The sequence below is a fragment of the Mirounga leonina genome, unplaced genomic scaffold, assembly GCF_011800145.1.
Source record: "Mirounga leonina isolate KUSES-001 unplaced genomic scaffold, KU_Mleo_1.0 Mir_53, whole genome shotgun sequence".
In the NCBI taxonomy this organism is placed as follows: Eukaryota; Metazoa; Chordata; class Mammalia; order Carnivora; family Phocidae; genus Mirounga; species Mirounga leonina.
In genome coordinates this window covers 95,509,110-95,529,028 of record NW_023270807.1, presented here as the reverse complement: position 1 = coordinate 95,529,028, position 19,919 = coordinate 95,509,110, and the positions used below count along the sequence as shown (strand labels likewise).

The window sequence follows — 19,919 nt, the reverse complement described above, 5'->3', positions numbered from 1 at the left end:
AGATACCTCAGAAGTCAAGAATAATAAATGGAGAGCGAAATGATTGTCCCATGGCCATAAGAAAATGTTCAATGTCTCTCTCATCCTAAGATGGCGTAAGAGTATATTGTAGAATTTTCCAACAAAGATTTCCACCAAGATAAAAAATTTAAAACCTAATAAATTCAGATAATCTGAAGGAAACATGCCAAGCACAAGAGGAGACGGTAATTAATAAGCCACGATCCCAATCCTCGGGGAACTTACAGTCTAAAGTGAAGAGAATGCTGGTCACAATGTGTTAAGTGCCACAAATCTTTGAGAGAAGAACAAACAGGACATGAGGAAATATAGAGAAGATGGAGAGAGGTGGAGGGGGCACAAGCAACCTTGTGTTGGAAAAGAAACTGGAATTAGAGTAAAGGTAATTAAGGGAAAAGCAATTCAAGGAAACAGAATAAGCAGGTAAAGTAATCTAGTCTCTCATTGTTTTCCCTGTTAAGCAGCTTCTGCATCTCATTTAAACTAAAGGAAGCTCTGGAATGTCAGATTAGTGAAAAACTGATTCGAATATCAGAACTTAACTAGCAAAAATCTCAGTGTTTTCATGCTCAACAGAATTTCTCCGAGCCCCAAACCCCACTTAGCAGAGCCCACCTTTCCTGTCACTTCTCTGCCCCCTTTCAGACTCAGGGTACTGTTTGGCAGCTTACTGGTATGAGTGTCAGGCAGCAGAGTAAATTGCTCCTTATTCAATCTTAAATGCCTAAAGAGAGACTCTCAATGATCCTCCTGCAATGTCTAGGAACACTTCTCCCCACCTGCTATCACTGGGAAGGACGGGGGATTAAGGGATAAGAAGGTATAGATCTTCCTTCACTTACTATGGGGTTACGACCCCATAAGCCCCATTGTAAGCTGAAAATATCATAGGTCAAAAATGCACTGAATACACCTAACCTACCAAACATCATAGGTTAGCTAAGACTACCTTAAATGTGCTCAGAACACTTATATTAGCTGATAACTGGGCAAAATCATCTAACACAAAGCCTATTTTAGAATAAAGTTGGACAGCGCATGTAATTTATTAAACGCTGTACTGAAAGTGAAAAGCAGAATGATTGCATGGAGACAGAATGGCTGTCAATAGGATCGGTCACTGACCCTCATGATTGTGTGGTGGCCTGGGAACTGTGGCTGCCCCTGCCCAGCATCACGAGAGGGGACATCCTGCATAACGCTAGCCCAGGAAAAGTTCCAAGTTCAAAATTCGAAGTACAGTTCCTATTGAATTCCTATGGCTTTTGCACCATCATAAAGTTGAAACACTGTAAGTCTAGCATCGTTAAGTCAGGGACTGTCTGCATAAAGAAGTGACTGGGATGGCTTAAGTCTGAAAGTCTCTCAAGTCAATCAGCTGTTCATTTTCATCATGAACATGGCATTGGCTCACTGGAGGGGCTGAGTTAAGGCCAAGCAAAGAGTAGTATGATCAGTTACTCCTGGAGCACTGACATGGGCAGGACCTTGCAAATCACCTGATATGAAAACAAGGTCTGAGAAAACCTGGAGGGAGGAGAGGAATCTCCGACATCCCCTTCTGTCCTAAATGGCAGCTTGCCACACTGCCCTGAGACCAAGGGGAGACAAGAGGAGAAAAAAAGCACACACGTGGGTGTGAACTAAATCTTGGTGTCATCCCCTCTTCTTTAAGTAACAACTGTCTCCTCTCTTTTCTTTACTCTAAAGCCATCATCCAAATTGTCTGTATATCAAGTGCCAAAGTTCGCTGAGATGAACTTTTCCTAAAATTTTCTAGACCACAATATTAAAATTGTAAATAAAGCAGATCCTTTGGCTCTCTTGCTTAAAGCCCTCCAAGAGCTCCCTGTTGCACTTGGAACCAATTCTAAACTTCCTATCAAGATCTGGATCTTCCCTGCTTTCCAACTTCAACTACTAAATACCCTAATTTCTAGTCTCAAAGTCTTTACTTCTGTCCCTAGAATACACCAAGTGTTCCTTCCTCATGTCCTGTGTAATCCAGAGTCAAGGAAGGAGAACTCCCAAGAAATGGGAGTAGCCCATTCACTGTCTGACCTGTGAAGTTAGTAGAATAGTAAACTAGTTACTATTAAAATGATGCTAACCTAAAGTCTTACCAACATTCTCACCTCTTTTCCAAGACAGAATTCTTCCCTCAGCCTCTATTCACCATTACTTATGGAGGCAAGTTCTAGCTGCTTTATCTATAGCTTTGGATGACCAATACCGGTATCCAACCCTCCACTGCAGAAGCTGGTCTGCAAAGAAAGCAACATGGAATAACTCTGAGCAGCAGAGGAGGAAGGAGTCATCTCCTTTAGCCCTTCATAGAGAAAGTTATTTCTTGACACAGTATCTGTGTGCTTTCTTAGCAATCTCACTGGCCCTCACTGGTCAAAGTCAAAGAGATCCACAAGGGTGGATCTTCCTGACCCTTGAAGGACCCAGCACCAACACCACCCTCACCATTAATATAAGTATCACCTGGTTCTCCAGCAGAGCCAGCCCTCCCTTCTCTGAGCCTCTCCGGCTCTTGGCATCTGCTTTGCTACAGCACTTATCGCACATGCTGTCCTGACTTCTTTGCCGACCAGACTGGGCTATCTGTGAAGGCACACATCTATGCCACAGAGAGTAGAGCGGGAGCTCAATGAATTTAGGTATGAAAGAATAAGGAGATGCTTAAAAAACTGTTCTGTTGTATAATAAAATCAGATTTGCAGCCAAAAGCCTTGTGTGACAGTCCAATGCACATCATGTAGGCACACCCTGACCTACCGGGAGCCCTTGGGTTGGTCCCGAAACTTCTCTGCATGTTGATAACAAAATTTCTCATTCTACTAACTTCACAGGTGAGACAGTGAATGTGAACATATCTCAAAACTAGTGTTGTAGAAAAACTAGTTACTATTAAAATGATGCTAACCTAAAGTCTTACCAACATTCTCACCTCTTTTCCAAGACAGAATTCTTCCCTCAGCCTCTATTCACCATTACTTATGGAGGAAAGTTCTAGCTGCTTTAGCTATAGCTTTGGATGACCAATACCAGTATCCAAACCCCCATTAGCAAGAACAACTGAATTTAACTCTCTTAAGGGATAAATTATTTAATTCTCAGAAAAATGGAATCATGTGATCCTCCAAAATTAAGCGAAAATGTTTGGAAAGTATAAAACTGGGTTGCAAGTTTCTTATGTCACTTTAGATTTTAGAAAACATATAAATGTAATGTCTTTTTGTGAACCAATTTGTTCCAGACTAAAACAGCAAAGTAAAGCTCTGTGATGGCAAAAATGGTTAGCCAGATTACATCACATACACTAATTTGATATAAATACCAAATTTCTTCAACTGATCAGTCCAACAATGTATATCTTTTTCCCAATCCTTTGACGTACAACCAAATCAAACACATTCAACCAATTCTCTCCCTTCTCTTTGAGAGAAAGACAGAATCAGACATCTGACATCCCAGAACTGCTCTCTAAATTCCCAACCTGCCATGGGATACCAGCATTTTAATGCTAACAATACCAGGTTCAAGGAAAGAGCGGGGGAAATGAGAAATCACAGGCAAGGGTGCAGTGAAACTTCACTTTCATACATTGCTAGAGGCGGAAAATTGGTTCAATCACTTGGGAAAGTCGGTTGGCAATATATCAAGAGTCATTACTATGTTCATATTGCGTGAAACAAGAATTTCACCTTTGAGAATATATCCTAGGAAAATGATCCAGAAAAAAGCTACAAACACAAAAGTTTTCATTATAAAGTTATTTATGATTAGAAAAATTTGAAAGCAATTTAAATGTCTAACACCTGGAAAATATTTAGGCTCACTACGGTATGGCTACACTAGGGACCGTTATGTAACCTTGGAAAATTACTATGATAATGACTACATAGCAGCATGAAGAAACAGACATGACATATATCTAAATAAAAAAGACAGGATAAAAACTATGTACCCTATTAGGACTGTGTGAAAGATAAATACGCAAAAATAAAATACTCATGCAAAATGAAAATGGTTGTGTTACAGTGGTAAACTTAAGGCCAATTTTTTGTTCTTTATTTTATACAATCTGTAATGATATTATTTTCATAATTTAAAATTATACTTTTCTCCCTCGGAGGGAGAGATGAACCATGAGAGACTATGGACTCTGAGAAACAAACACGGTTTTGGGGGGGGGAGGGGAAGGGTTATCCTGGTGATGGGTATTAAGGACGGCACATACTGCATGGAGCACTGGGTATTATACTAAAACAATGGATTATGGATCACCACATCAAAAACTAATGATGTATTACATGATGACTAACATAACAAAATTTAAAAAATTAAAAAAATAAATAAAATAAAAAAATAAAATTATTCTTTTAAGAAAGGAATATTAAATGGAATCTAGCTCATTTATCATTGAACAATTACTTTTATTTATTTTTGCTTTTTTATTGAAGTACAACTGGTATACAATATCCTATTAGTATCAGGTATACATCATAGTGATTTGATGTTTTTATACATTACAAAATGATCCCCACAAAAATTCTAGTTACCTTTTGTCATCATACAAAGCTATTACCGTATTATTGACTACATCCCTTATGCTGTACATCATATACTCATGATTTACTAATTTTATAACTCTGAGTTTATAGCTCTTAGTCCCCTTCACCTATTTCACCCACCCACCACCCCCTCCCCACTCTGGTAACCAACAGTTTGTTTACTGTACCTATGAGTCTGTTTCTGTTTTGTTTATTCATTTGTTTCTTAGACTCCATGTGTGAGATCATATAGTATTGTCTTTCGCACTCTGACTTATTTCGCTTAGCATAATACCCTCTAGGTCCATTCATATTGTCACAAATAGCAAGATTTAACTCATTTTTTATGGATCAGTGATATTCCATCGTATATATACCACATCTTCTTCATCTACTAATGGACACTTAGGTTGTTTCCATATCTTGGCTATTGTAAATAAACACAGGCATGAATATATGTCTTCAAACTGATGTTTTTCAATGTCTTCAGATAATTACCCAGAAGTAGAATTACTGGATCATATGGTAATTCTATTTTTAATTTTTTGAAAAAATACAGAATGTTTCATGAATTTACATGTCATCCTTGCATAGAGGCCCGGCCAATCTTCTGTGTATCATTCCAATTTTAGTATAGGTACTGCCGAAGCAAGCGCAAATTACTACTTTTAATGAATGGCATTATTAATAATTACAAATGTATTTGAGAAGCATAGTTTTTATATCAACAACCATGAAACTTTCCCATTATGTTTTACCTCATGATCTCTCTGAAGCTAAATTTATTCAAAACATTTATTCAAAACATTCAAAACATAAATTTATTCAAAACAAAACAAGGAATCTTAACCCATCTAGCTTTCAAGGTATCAAATCTCTACACAAGAGAGAACCCAGCAATATTTAGTATATAAGGGCAAATAAGCTACATTTTAAAAGCTATCTCAACAATTAGAGATATGTCAATGCTTTCCCCCTTATACAAAAATCTTTCCAACTCCTGATTTGAATAATTTAAGTAATATTAAAACAGAAAGAAGGCAACCTCTTAACTGGCTATAATATTAAAATGTAAAGTATAATGGTGTTGATTAATTTTCTTACAACTTCAAGTATGTCATATAATTGAAATTATTTTTAGCTCTTCAGGAAATACTATTACTTATATTTCTGTCAGCTAATCTTTATTAAAGATTCATCTATTCAAAGTAGAAATATCTTCAAAAGGGGATATTCTTTTGAACATGAATAAGTAAAAAGGGATTAAAGAGAGATAAAGAGAAAAAAAAGGAACAACCATACCTCTTTGGGTTATCTTTGGGTATATTCGTTATCTTTGGGTATATTTCATTCTTTTAACATTCAACAAATACTGATTACCTAAAGTGTCTGGCACAGACAAAGAGACAACAGAAAATAAGTAAGTAATTATAGAGGATGATAAATATTATGGAAAAAGAAAAAAGTAGAACAGGGTAACAGAGAAGGGGGTACTGGGAAGGGGGTTTTGACTGGTGTAGAGAAGTCTGGGTAGGCTTCACTGGGGAGGTACCACAGAACAAACATCTGAAAACAGTGGAGTTAATCATGTGGATACCAGGTAAAGAGCATTCTAGGCACAGAAGACAACACGGAGCTGCAACTGAAGGCACAGCTAGGGGCCAGCGTGGCTGGTACCAGACTTTATGAGAGAAAATACCATGAATGAGGTGAGCAAGGTGTGAGTAGGAGGTAGGTCACACCATGGAGGGTCTTGTAGACCATTCTGAGAACAGTGGCTTTTATTCTGAATTAAACAGGAAAACACTACAGAGTTTTGATTCATTGGAATAGGAACACTCTGGCCACTGTATTAAGAATAACAGAGATTGATAACTGTAGCTCCTAATAGATGGTAATAAGACATAACCAGATTCTGATTCTATATTTTCAACATAGAACCAACGAGATTTTCTAATAGAGGGAATATGAGAGAAAGACAAGATTGAAGGTGATTATTATTTTTTATCTAAGCAACAACAGAATTCTTTCCATTGAAATGGGGGGAGATCAGGTAGAATGATTTTGAGCAGCAAGTTCAGGAATCCAGTTTGGACTTACTAAGTTTGAGATGTCTATTAGATACCCAAGTAGAGATGCCACGTAAAGAGATATAAATTTGGCATATAGATGGCATGTAACACCAGGAAACAATGAGTTCAGGAAGGAATAGGTATAGAGAAGTTGGCATAGCCTGGCTCCTGGTGCATCCCAATTTTAGGAGGCTGAGGAAAGAAGGAGGGGCCAGCAGAGGAGGTTGAGAAGGAGCTACCAGGGAGGTAAGAAGAAAACCAGCACAGAGTGGTGTCCTAGAAGTCAAGTAAAGAGACCGAACAGAGAAACAGTTAGTGAGTTGACAAGAAAAGAAGGACTGAAAATGGACCCTTGGTCACATCTCAGCTGACACTAATTGGCAGAGACAGAAGTTACCGTGGGGGGCATCTAAGTGAGAGTGGAGGCTCAGGACGGCTTACTTGAGAAAGAGAGTGCTTGCAATAAGTTTTAAGAGGCTTTCATTATTGTCAAAGTGTTGTTTTTATGTATGTCAAAACATAAACATTAATGTTTTTCTTCATGCCAGCAGGTCTGACTATAGAATTCACAGAGCCCCTTCTTCAAATATTACTAAGAATTGCAAGATGGCGGCAGCAGAGCATTAAACCAAGTGCAGGGCGCATCTAAGAGTGGAGCCTTATGTGATTGTAATTGCATGGGACACACACCCACGAAGCTGGCCCTCAATGCAAGTCATCTCAACTAATGAATAGAAGTATTGCTGGTACAGCAGGCTTTCTTAGCTTCTGGTTTCAAAAAAACACTTAACTACGTATTGGAGAATACAAGCAGAAAAAATAAATGATACAAACATAAGGAGAATCTGTTAGAATGTAATTTACTTTTTTTCCCAACTTGCTTTCAAAGCTAAATCAGCATATATGGATCTGAAGTCATTATAGTATGACAGCAAAAAAGGGCAGAAGAGTCATTAAATTTGATAGCACTAATAAAACTACATGAGAAAAGGGAAAGAAAACAGGCTTACTTTTCATTAGTATGCAGACAAAATAAAAAAAAAACAAACTCCGTCATAGAGCTTTAAAAGTTTTGGTTAACATCCCTAAATGAACATTTAATATACAAATTCATTTTGGTTCCACCCCATTGACATAAAAAATGATGCCTGAGTCAGAATACTAAGTATGAATGCTAAAACTAAGATACGAATCCTCCAGCTTCTCACAGTAATAAAAGAGTATTCTTCCCTACAATTTTCAAAATATATGCACACATAAATGTATTCCTTCATTTGGCAAATATATTCAATATCTACTATTACCAGGCACCGCAGAAAGTGCTGAACTTGTATTTTTTTTCTCTCTCAAGTAAAATTGAAAAGGGAGGTAAGCAACACCCTCTTACTCTATTGCATACTCCAGTCATGCCATGACGAATTTGGAGGAGTTTCCCTCCAGGAGTTTTGATAACAGTCTTTAGAGAATTCTTATTCCGAAATCTCTTTTTAGCTCAAAGGCTACTTGCCCTGTGAAGCCTTAGCCGGTCTTCCCAGTACAGAGAACCATGATTCATCTGTGCCTCCCTGGCCATGTGCTCATGCTCACATTAGTGCTTTTGGTATCCAATGGAGTTACTTTTTTCAAGCCTGACTCTGCTGCTAGATGGTGAAATCCGTGACAGCAAAATTAGTCTTCTGAAGTGATACATGCCCAGTGCCTAGCAAAGTATATGGCAAATATCAGTAGCAACATAGAGGTTTGTTGAATGAATACACAAACTGGCAGATAAATGAAACTCGGCTAAATATGTCCAGAGGCAGTTCATTGGAAATGGGCTGTTACATTCAGGGGGTGGACTGTAACTGCTTGGTCTCCCAAACCTCTCCTTCCTGCTGCATTTGTGGTCCACTCTCAATTTCACCACCAGATACTGCCAGCTATTAGGCTGCCTTGCCATTCCCTCTAAACGTGGACAGTTCATGGCCCTTTGGGGTAAAGTCCCAGTGACACCTGTCAGGCATAGGAAATAAATCAGCTGCAGACAACTAAATGGAGTATGGCCAGTAGGTATAGCCTCACTTCTAGAACTACTGCTTTGGGAAGGAACACAAGTAGCAACTTTACTCACAGTCCTTAGAGTAGGCTATGCATTTAATAAGAATGAAGTCAAAGGAGGCACCAAAGGCTGGAGGGAGAACTTGGAAATTAATTTAATCAATTTTAGAAAAAGGCCAATATCCCGTATTTGGTAACTTCATCACACAGCAAGACCTTGAAGTTACAGGTTTGCAGGTAGAGTCTCAGATTACTTTAGTAGGGAGAACAATCCCCGCCCCACACAGCCTCAATTTCATGGTGGCATGTTGCTGATTTAAAGACAATGTTTGAATTTGTTACTTTAGTAAGCAAGTTTGCACGTGTATTTCAGCAAGTCAGTTTCAGACTCAAATGTCCTAACTCTTACATAATGAGGTTTGAATAGAGGAATTAAATTAAGTAAAGGACAGAGGGGCCCTGAGGGAATGGATCTAAACCTATAAAAAATTATACCAGAATCACACACTTTCAATTATTTTTGGTGATTTTCTTTGCTAAAATCAAACATGTATTCTATTAAAGAAAGGGTGTCAGAGCTCTGACAGCTGCCCCCACATAACTGAGAATTTACATTGTGTAGAAAATGAAGTGCAGAGTGAATAGCAAAAACTGCATCTGCAATGTAATCCAGTGTTAAAGCATGTGACTGGAAATAAATCCCTAACATTACAAATGAATGCGACTGCACTGTAGGAACTTTCTAAGTAACTGTTGATTGAATGATAATCTCACATTCTTGAAAATGAAGTTGCATACAAGTGACCTCACTTTCTATAAACCATTAAAAATGATACAAAAAGGGTGCCTGGGTGGCTCAGTCGTTAAGCGTCTGCCTTTGGCTCAGGTCATGATCTCAGGGTCCTGGGATTGAGCCCAGCATCGGGCTCCCTGCTCAGCAGGAAGCCTGCTCCTCCCTCTCCCACTCCCCCTGCCTGTGTTCCCTCTCTTGCTGTGTCTCTCTGTCAAATAAATAAATAAAATCTTAAAAAAATAAATAAATAAATGTAAAAAAATAAAAATTATACAAAAATTTTAGATCATTAGATGGGAAAATTCAACTATATCCATTTATTCTAAAAATCATTAAAAACACTTTTAAAAAAAAACACCATATGTTTTAAAGTAGTAATTTATTTTGATATTTGAGGATATTAAATATGTACCCACATGAGAAAAAAATAATACAATTGTGTTGTTTACAAACTGATACTTGTAAAGACTGGAAGGTGACTCTGTCTAATTTTGCAAGTTAATCCTAGATAGTGATGGGGGACTACTTATATGGGGCAGTATTAGATGGTAAATAATAGGTATTAATATACCTTTATTTAATTAAAACAACTCATATAGCCCAGACAGTTTTAAACAAAACAAAAATGATCAAAACTGTCAAGACAGACTCGCAGTTACAGGAGGAGATATGGACCACTCCTTACTGTGTGCCAGGCCCAGGGCCAAACACTCTTCACTGTCATAGCCCTTTGACATATTATTAATTTTTATTATTATTTAATAAGTCTCCTATATGTATGTGCTGTTAAAGCACTGAACACAGTATTTATTACTATTGTTACTGAAAACTTATCAATGTTCTGAGTCACTGATTAAAATATCCAAGTTATCCAAAGTATAAACATTTAATTAAGGGTCCAAAATACATTGATGTTATATCAGTTCCTGGGACTTTTTTTTTTGGACAGAAGAAAAGAATGCCAATCTGTGAGCCACTCATTTCAACGTGTGAGAGAGAGATCTTAAGCAGAGACTGCTATGGGGCTTTCTGCTTGCTCAGCATCCAGGACTGGGGAGCTTTCCCCAGCACCATCAACCCTACTAACCGCTTTGCTTTTCTGCTTTGTTTCTGGTCTGTGGAATGTCTGTTGCGTTCTGGAGCCCAAATTTGCTATGTTTGGTTTCCTGCGGGGGGGCGGGGATTGTTACATTTTATCTATAATTACTACGTGTTTTAAGCAGACAAGGTGATCTGAAGCATGACCTTACAGTACCATTCTAACTAAAAGTCTCAGAGCCATCCCCTAAACATTTAAATATGTAATATTCCATCTGGATACAGCCACAAGCACAGAGCTTTTATGAATAGAAATTATTAAAACGTGTCACTGAAGTGCAGAGGCTGTGCCTTGTTGCCCTTTGTATATTTAACATTGTTTTCAACCACAAGAAGGCATTCAGTGAATAGTGTGGGTGGGTGTTGAGGTGACTAGCACTGCCATTATTGAAGACTGGCTATGAGAACGTGTCATTAAGTCACTGATGCACAAATATCAAGGTCTCGAATATAGAAATACAGGTAGGGACCAGAAGACTTTGAGAGTATGTGAGTTCCCATAAACCAACCTCCAAGTATCCAAGGTGCCTGTACAAATAAATCTGAGATACCAGAGTCGCTAGCCATCGGCATGTGTGACCGTGAAAGCAGACTGGATCCAGGATAAGGTCATGTGAATACAAATGCAAATGTAAAATTATATACATTAATTTTGTTTCTTTACTTATAGATTATGGTAACATTCAAATATTGCATTTAAAGGTAATTAGATTCATGGTTAAACATTTATCATTTGTCTATAAACCTCTGATAAGTTAACTAAAGCAGTGCATACAGACGTGTCTTACGAGCTTGGCCTTTCCATGATAAGCTGTTTTCTTTTATTAAGAACAAGAAGTAAGTCATTTTGCAGTCTCTAGACTCATATCTTATCCCATATAAATTCTCAAAAATGTTGTTTCAATGACTTCATCCCATTTCCTGAGTAGTCTAAATTATCTCTGAAGCCACCAATAGGCAAAAATAGTAAATGTAAGTTCTGACGTCAAAACTTGCGGTTGCCCAAATGTCATGAATCTGAGGAAAAATTAAAAATTTGGACACAGCACAACTAAATGAAAAATACACTAGAAAATGTAGGTCCTAGTCTAAAGAAGGACTCCAACAGCCATTGCATATTGCGCACTTACTAAATGTACTCTGCTAAGTGCTTTATATATACTGATGATCAGAAACAGGACTGAAGAGATGGGACAATATGCTCCAGAGCCTGGATCACAGAGCTAGTGAGTGGAGGAGGGGAGCACTGAAACTACGTCTACCTAAGCCCAGGTTCTAGTTCACTAACTTTTATAGAAAGTCCCAACAGGGGTGCCTGGGTGGCTCAGATGGTTAAGCGTCTGCCTTCGGCTTAGGTCATGATCCCAGGGTCCTGGGATCAAGCCCCGCATCGGGCTCCCTGCTCTGCAGGAAGCCTGCTTCTCCCTCCTCCACTCCCCCTGCTTGTGTTCCCTCTCTCGCTGTGTCTCTCTCTGTCATATAAATAAATAATAAAAAAAAAAAGTCCCAACACAAAGTGCCTCAGAACAGAGACTGATACGCCACTATCCAGAGGGCAAGAGCCAAAACAAATTTCACTTAACTTCATAAAGTGCTGAGAATAGAGGTTAGTCAGATGTCTACTTAGAATTACCTTATTCAAATTCTTCACATAACTCTTTGACATCAGAGTTGGACATCCCTGGAAGCAGCTTTTAAGTCACGTAGTGGTTTTCTAGTCCACAGTAACCCCACATCCACCTAAGGTTTTGAGACCTAGCTTTGTTTTTTACTTTGTATATAATGTCACTGGAAACTTTAATGTAAAACTTAAGTGCTAACTTGTGTGACTTGACTTCAGCACAGGTGGTTTTTAATGCATCTTGTGAATGTGTATTTGTCTTGACCACAACAGAAAGGCATGTGGTATTGCTTTTTAAGCTGATCTTTAAAAGACTTGTGTACACAACATTCAAGACTTGCATTTATGAGATCTTACCTCCTAGAATAGTAAACAAATCAGTGTTAGATTTCTTGTCTCGTTTAAAAAAAAAATCCATCTGGGAATTGCTAGACATTCTAATTTAGTATCAAGAGATTAGGTCCCATTAGTTTGGCACAGTACTGCGTTGTTCAAAATAAAGTAATTCAGACAGCTATCTGCAAGAAGAGAGGGTAAGTTAGAAATCAAATACAAGGTCTCACTCTTTCTATGGGGAAATTTTAAGAAACAAAAAAACTTGCCTAGTATTAGTATCAAGCCATTTAAGGGTTGATTTTGGTTGATTCTAACTATGTACTTTTAAGCTATAAAGCAAGAGTTCTTTAAGACTGAAGAGATCTCTTAAACTTTATTATGACAATTAAAGACCAAAAACAGCAAGAAGTTAGAAAAGGCACCTAAATTTATTGCTAAACATACCTGTGAAAAAATAGTTTAAAGATTATTTTGTTCCATCCAAAGCTACATCATGTTATAATTGAAAAGAGTTATAGAATCTCTTTAAGAGAAAAGATCAGAAATAAAAGTGTACAAGAACTGATAGCAGGCTTGAGTTATCACCAAGGGACTGAAGTTGGGGGTTAGAGAAATGGATAGTTGGGAAGACAACTAGAGATTTGGGATAGCAATGTGCAGTGCACAATTCCTGTTGGAAATGATTTCTAATAACACAGGGAAGAAGCAGGGACTGTGTCTGTTCTGTGTATCCATGTCTCTCTGGTGTCCTAGAAACTGCCAGACACGTGGGCAAATGATAAGGATTTGCTGGAAGTGAGAAAGGAAAGGAGGGGTGAAAACTCAGATTTCATCAAAACACACCATGGCTCTCATTTTCTTCCGCTATCAGTAAGGGGATTGGACTAAACTATTTCTTGGGCCTCTTTCAGTTTTAATCATTGATAATTTTAATTCTAAATAAAGATTTTTTTTTCCTGGTAAAAAGAATCAGGAGGCAGGGGGAAAAGACATTCTCCAAGGACATAGGTAAGAAAAAGCTATCCTGAAATAGATAACCACATGTATACCCAACACCCAAAGGGATTTTAAATTTAAGAAAAGATCACAGATAATTTACAGAATTACATTTAAGTTAGAACATTGGCAAGGCTGAGATTCAACTACAGTTAGACTATTCAATGATTATGGCTGGCAAAGTTTAGTAAGAAAGGTAAATAATTACAGGTAGGTGTCATGTCTTTAAATATTGCCCTAATAGTACCGATGCATAGTGATTTGCCCTCACTGTAATAATTTATAGTGATTAGAAACATTATAGTTGACAGTTGGGAAAGAAGGTTACTTTTGACAGAATGTGACTGCATTTAGAAATAAGGTCTTTAAATAGTTAAGTTAAAATGAGGTCATTAGGGCCCTAATCCAATATGACTGGTGTCCTTATAAAAAGAGGGTATTTTGAGCAGTTTTAAAAGACAGATACTCACAGAGGGAAGGCCATCTGAAGACAAGGAGAGAGGCCTCAGAAAAAAATCAACGCTGCAGACACGATGATCTCAGACTTCTAGGCTCCAGAATTGTGAGAAGATTAATTTCTTTTATGTCACTCAATCTATGGTGTTTTGTTATGGTGGCCTTCGCAAACTAATACACACCTCCACAAACTTTACTCGGAAATCTCTTCCATAATTTATTTCTGGCATAAGAGGCTGCTCAGTTCTCAGAGTTAAAACATTAGTAATAGATGATAGTAAGAAAGCCTGTAGTTTTAGATCACTGATAAATTGGAAGGCAGACTATGACAGATCACAATAAAGTATCATATTCCAGAACCTACGATCCACATGAAATGTCACAAAGGATCATTTCCAGTGAGGGTTTAACAACGAGAGGAGAAGCCACCTGGCCCCATACTCAGAAATTCAATCAGTGCTATTCATAGAAACTTTCTAATATAAAATTCAAAGCAGTACAGACCATTAAATGGAAACTCCTGATAAGTCCTATTTACTGATAAAGAACATCCCTCAACAGCAGTCTGGATTATGCACAACGGGCTAAGTGATGGCAACTTATGGTAATGAGTGAGTTGCACAGGTAGGGTGGAGGACCCGGTCCTCCTTATGAAATCATTCAAGTTAGGGACCTGGGGAGGGGCACAAACTGTAAAGAAAGCTGGTTATAGTCAGAGAAGGGGTGCTAGAAGGGACATTTATTGTTTTTTGTTTTGTTTTATTTATTTTTTTTTTTTTAAAGATTTTATGGGGTGTCATGTCTTTAAATATTGCCCTAATAGTACCGATGCATAGTGATTTGCCCTCACTATAAAGGGCATGATAAAGGGCGAAGATAAAGACGTAATAGTAACCCAAGAAAAATCTAGTAACAGGCACTAAGAAATTTAGAAAGCAGTGCTAAACTATATCCAATTTACACTATTCCTCTCCCCCATCCCCAACCAGGGGTGTAAGACTCAAAAGATGTGAAAACACCATTTTTCCAAACTACATCAATCCCAACCTATCCCACCATCACCCTTCCTTCTCATAATCATCATTCTGGTATCAGGTCATGGTGATTTTACTGCCCCTGTAGATGATCCTGCAGCTAACTCCGCCTCTCAGCTCCTTATCTACTCCTCCCTATAGACCGGGTCCTCCACCCTACCTGTGCAACTCACTCCCGCAAAAAGACACCGGAGATGGTCATTAACAATAAATGTCCCTTTGGGGCGCCTGGGTGGCTCAGTTGGTTAACCATCTGCCTTCGGCTCAGGTCATGATCTCAGGGTCCTGGGATCGAGCCCCGCATCGGGCTCCCTGCTCCGCAGAAAGCCTGCTTCTCCCTCTCCCAGTCCCCCTGCTTGTGTTCCCTCTCTCGCTTTCTCTCTCTCTCTAATAAATAAATAAAATCTTTAAAAAAAAATAAAAATAAATAAAACAAAACAAAAAACAATAAATGTCCCTTCTAGCACCCCTTCTCTGACTATAACCAGCTTTCTTTACAGTTTGTGCCCCTCCCCAGGTCCCTAACTTGAATGATTTCTCAGCCCCCTGCCGTGTCCCATTCTTTGACTTCTAACATCACTTTACTGTCCCTCATCTCCCCGATATCCTCAGCTCTCCCTTCCCCCAGCCTCAATTCCACATGCGATCATTACCATAGCTCCCTTGCATTTCTGTAACCCCCTTTCCCCTCTCTTCCTCCATCACATGTGCTTGGTTCAATTCAACTTTCCAACTCACTCCTTACCTTCAGTGAGGCAACTCAACCATGGGCGAAGAAAAACATTCACATTGGCTGTTCTCACTTTAAATTCATGAGCACTGACCTCACGGGGGCCCTTCATAATGCCCCGTGGTCTTCTTGTACATTCCTAGTTTAACTCACCCACTCCTAGACTATATTTTCTGTCTCCTCTCTCCCCAAACCTCCACATTGTCTTCCTTCTTCTCGTATTCAGTTGATGACCCTGCTCCCTATTTCACTGAGAAAACAGAGGCAATCAGAAGAGGACATCTAAATATTCGCACACACAGATCTACAAAGCTACCTTTTTGTTAGACGGGATGAACTCTTTGCCCTCCTACCCGAGACCAACTGCTACACTTGTACCCTGGATCCTATCCCATCCCCTACCTGCTAATCTCTCTCCTGCATCACTGACTTTTCTGACTTTATAAGATCATTCCCATCAGCATAGAACCATGTAGAATTTGTCCTCATCCTTGTAAAGTCATTACTTGACCCCACATTCTCCCCCGAGGCATTGCCCCATTTGCTTTATCCAAAAACCTTTGATTCCTGCCACTAGAAGCCCTTCTCTTTCTCTTATATTCCACATACCCAACCCATGAGCACATCCTGTTGCTTCTTCCCAAATATATTCAAAAACCAGTTACTTCTACCTCTACCTTTATACCTTTGTTCAAGTCATCGCCATCCCCCACTTGGACTACTGAAATATATTTCTGAACTCCTCTATATTTTATTCTTCATAATTTCACCTGTAATTATCATATAATGTAAGTCAGATCGCAGCAGTATAATGATCAAAACTTTCCATGGTTTCCCATCTCCCTTGGAGTAAAAGCCAAGCCCTTGCAAAGGACTTTCAAGTACCTAGGTGATTTAAACCCTTTCCCCCTGCCTCCACCCCAACCTCATCTCCTGCCACTCTATTTGGCTGAAGTGCTTCAACAACACTGGTACCCATGCTATTCCTCAGATATGACCAGAACACTGCAGCCTCTGTGGCCTGTGTGAGTCTATCCCCTTTTCCCTACGCTGTCTTCCCCAGGGATAGCATCACGTCCTGCCTCACCTTTCCATAGGTTCTCGTCTCAAAAACCACCTCATTTATGGCACTTTCCTGACCTTCTCCACATAAAACAGCACCTCTGCAATTTATACTCTCCCATCCCTCTCTCTCTCCTTGACCTTGCTTTACCTTTTTCATAGTACTTACTACCATGAGACCTATTATGTATTTACTGCCTGTCTAATGTCTTTCTCTTACTACTCGGAGTCAGGCAAGAACTTTATCATGTTCACTGTTGACTCACCAATGCTTAGAATAGTGCCTGAAGCATATGACACACTCAATAAATACTTGCTGAACAAATGAACCAGTATGATCATCAGCATCATTATCAGTATTATATTTATTATCTAAACACCCAGGCCTAAAGGGATGGTGCAGAGCAACTGCACTCTAAGACTCTAAGTGAAACACAGCCTAAAAGAGGCTGACCTTGTTCAGAGGAGGGCTTAGAAAGAACATAGCCAGCACTTACTGGAAACACTGATGTGCACTTTACTTGCTAAGGCCGGAAGAGGAAAATCATTTCATGCCTCAAGAACTAGGTTTTAATCAAAACTAGCAGAACATGGTCACAAGCAGATTTTATTCCTTAACAGAGCACTTCCATTAGAAGAGCTTTGTATTATTCTATTTCATCACCTGAATCCACAAAAAAAGGTATATGAATAATTAATAGAAGGGGAAGCTGAAAAAAGGAGAAACATGATCTTCCTAAATCAGTGATTTAAAATCTTCTGTCATTGTTTGTTGTTGTTGTTATGATTATTTTGCATGTTATATTCCAACAGTGTCTTCTTTTCTCTCATCTTGGAACTCTCTCTATCACAGTCTCTTTTCAAGTAGAAAGGGAAAATTTACCCAAATGGTAATGTGAATAACCTAGACACAAGGACCCAAAGTAAAATAATTTTCAAGGTCTTATCATTTTGAAGCAAACTTATTACCTAGATGACATCTTCCTTTCTTCCTTTAGAAGATGCATGTGTTAGTGTTGTGGCTTTTCCAAAGGGAAGAGAATTCTAACATCACATTTAATTAGAATGAGAACTTGCATTGTATGCGAAGAGTAAAAACTATACATATATAACAAAACAAGCCCATGTGTAGTACATGAGAAAATGGACATGAAGGAGTACTAAATAAACAAATGGAGAGTTAATAAGGCAAAGAATTTAAATAATACAAAGTTCTAAGAATTAACATGTCAGTTGATAACATTTCAGCATATCTGCTTCTCAGAGTAAAAGTACAGATTTGCAGAGAGACAGAAATTTGAGCAGAATAAAAATGTAACTCAAAAAAAGGTCTAAGTTCAGAAAAATAAAACATATAAAATGATCTAAATACTATGGCCCTCATTTGCTTTAAGACTTTATATTCATACTTCTACAGGTCTTTTTTTTTCACTTCCATTTATTATAAACATGATAAACATGATAATTTGCAATTCTTTATAACTCTATGCCTTCTCAGTTTAAGAACTCACTTGTAGTAAAAATATTTCCCCAATAGAATATATTAATATTTTAAAATCTATTAGAAAGTTAGATAAATGTTGATACACTAAAAGCAATATGATGCTTTAGAGATCTGTAACGTTTGAAAAAAATTAATTAAATATGAAGAGAAATTAATTTGAAACAAATGGAAGTAATACATGCAACTTAAATTAAGTGTCTAAATACTGATAATTAGAAATGGGGGGTAGGAGGGCACCTGGGTGGCTCAGTCGGTTAAGCGTCCAACTCTTGGTTTCAGCTCAGGTCATGATCTCAGGGTCACTGGATTGAGCCCTACATCGGGCTCCGAGCTCATCGGGGAGTCTGCTTGAGGATTCTCTCCCTCTCCCTCAGCCCTTCCCCCTGCTCGCAACTCCCTCTCTCAAATAAATTAAATCTATAAATAAATAAATAAAAGAAATGGGGGGCAAGGGTGAAATCCTGTGTTGATTGCTTCAACTCAGATATTTATCTAGAATTTTGAGTATATACTTTGCCATCAACAAACAGGGTTACAGAGGGAGGGGAGTGGGGGAATGGGGTAACCAAGTGATGGGTATTAAGAAGGGCACATGTGGTGATGAGCACTGGGTGTTATACGCAACTGATGAATCACTGAACACTACATCAAAAACTAATGATGTACTATATGTTGGCTAATTGAAAATAAAAAAATTTAAAAAGGTCCCCACCAGATGCAGCTAACTTACTTTACAGTGATCATACTGGAGCTGTAAGGCTGGGACATCCCCTCCAATGGGCATTTGCTTTTGAAGCTCTTCATCTTTAATATTCAGCCATTTGATCAGTTCTTCTAAGGATGTCAGCAACCTGTTCCACTTCTCAGCACTGGCCTCCAAATGGGCCCTGGTGAGAGACAGTATTGTCCACATTTAGAAGTTTGAATTGTGTTAAAAAATTATATATCTTCCCTTAGACTCACAATCTTGTATGACCAACTAATGTTCACATCCCAGAAAGAGGTTGACTTCTTGTTAAAAAAAAAAATCCTGTAAGAAACAGTTATTTTGAAGAAGATGAAATATGCAGATATGTTGGTAATATCTACCAAAATTTAAAACGGATAACTACACGCCACAAAGGCATAAATATGAGTCTTTTGAGAAGAATGACCGTGATATAATGTGAAATTATAAAAGCAAGTTTCAGTAGCTTATGTATAATATATACGCACACTCAAATATAATTTTCTTCTCCTTTCATCCATATATATGAAGAGAGGGATAGAGAGAAGAAAAGAAAGCAACTACATGCATATAACATGTTTGCAAAGATACATATTAGATGGGATTACTACTGAAAACACAGTAAACACTTAATTTTTACATATTTATGTACTAATTGAGTATGTACAACAGGCCCATGTTATTTTTCTTTCTAAAAGAGCTAATTTTTTAGGAAAGAAAATTACTGTCTTAATTTCCCTTAAAACTCAATAAATTACTGAAAGCAGAACATCACCAGCATTTATCTCAAAAAGTTGGGAAACAATAAGCCATTGCCTGGATAGAACACTATTTGGCTTAAGGCTGACTGGTGTCCAGTGACAAATGTCT

General features: G+C 38.2%; 1 protein-coding gene and 1 non-coding gene across 9 annotated transcripts in view; both read right to left on the bottom strand.

Moving 5' to 3' along the window:
• Positions 1–19,919, bottom strand: part of UTRN (utrophin) — a 496,689-nt gene that overhangs the window by 117,414 nt on the left and 359,356 nt on the right. For all 8 annotated transcript variants that reach the window (XM_034990899.1, XM_034990900.1, XM_034990897.1 and 5 more), the window contains one exon: positions 19,053–19,209. In XM_034990899.1, the coding sequence (XP_034846790.1) occupies positions 19,053–19,209 (157 nt within the window). The remainder of the gene's footprint in view (positions 1–19,052; positions 19,210–19,919) is intronic.
• LOC118001692 lies at positions 5,133–5,239 on the bottom strand. Its single transcript, XR_004676800.1, has one exon. It is a non-coding gene; the product is annotated as a U6 spliceosomal RNA (small nuclear RNA).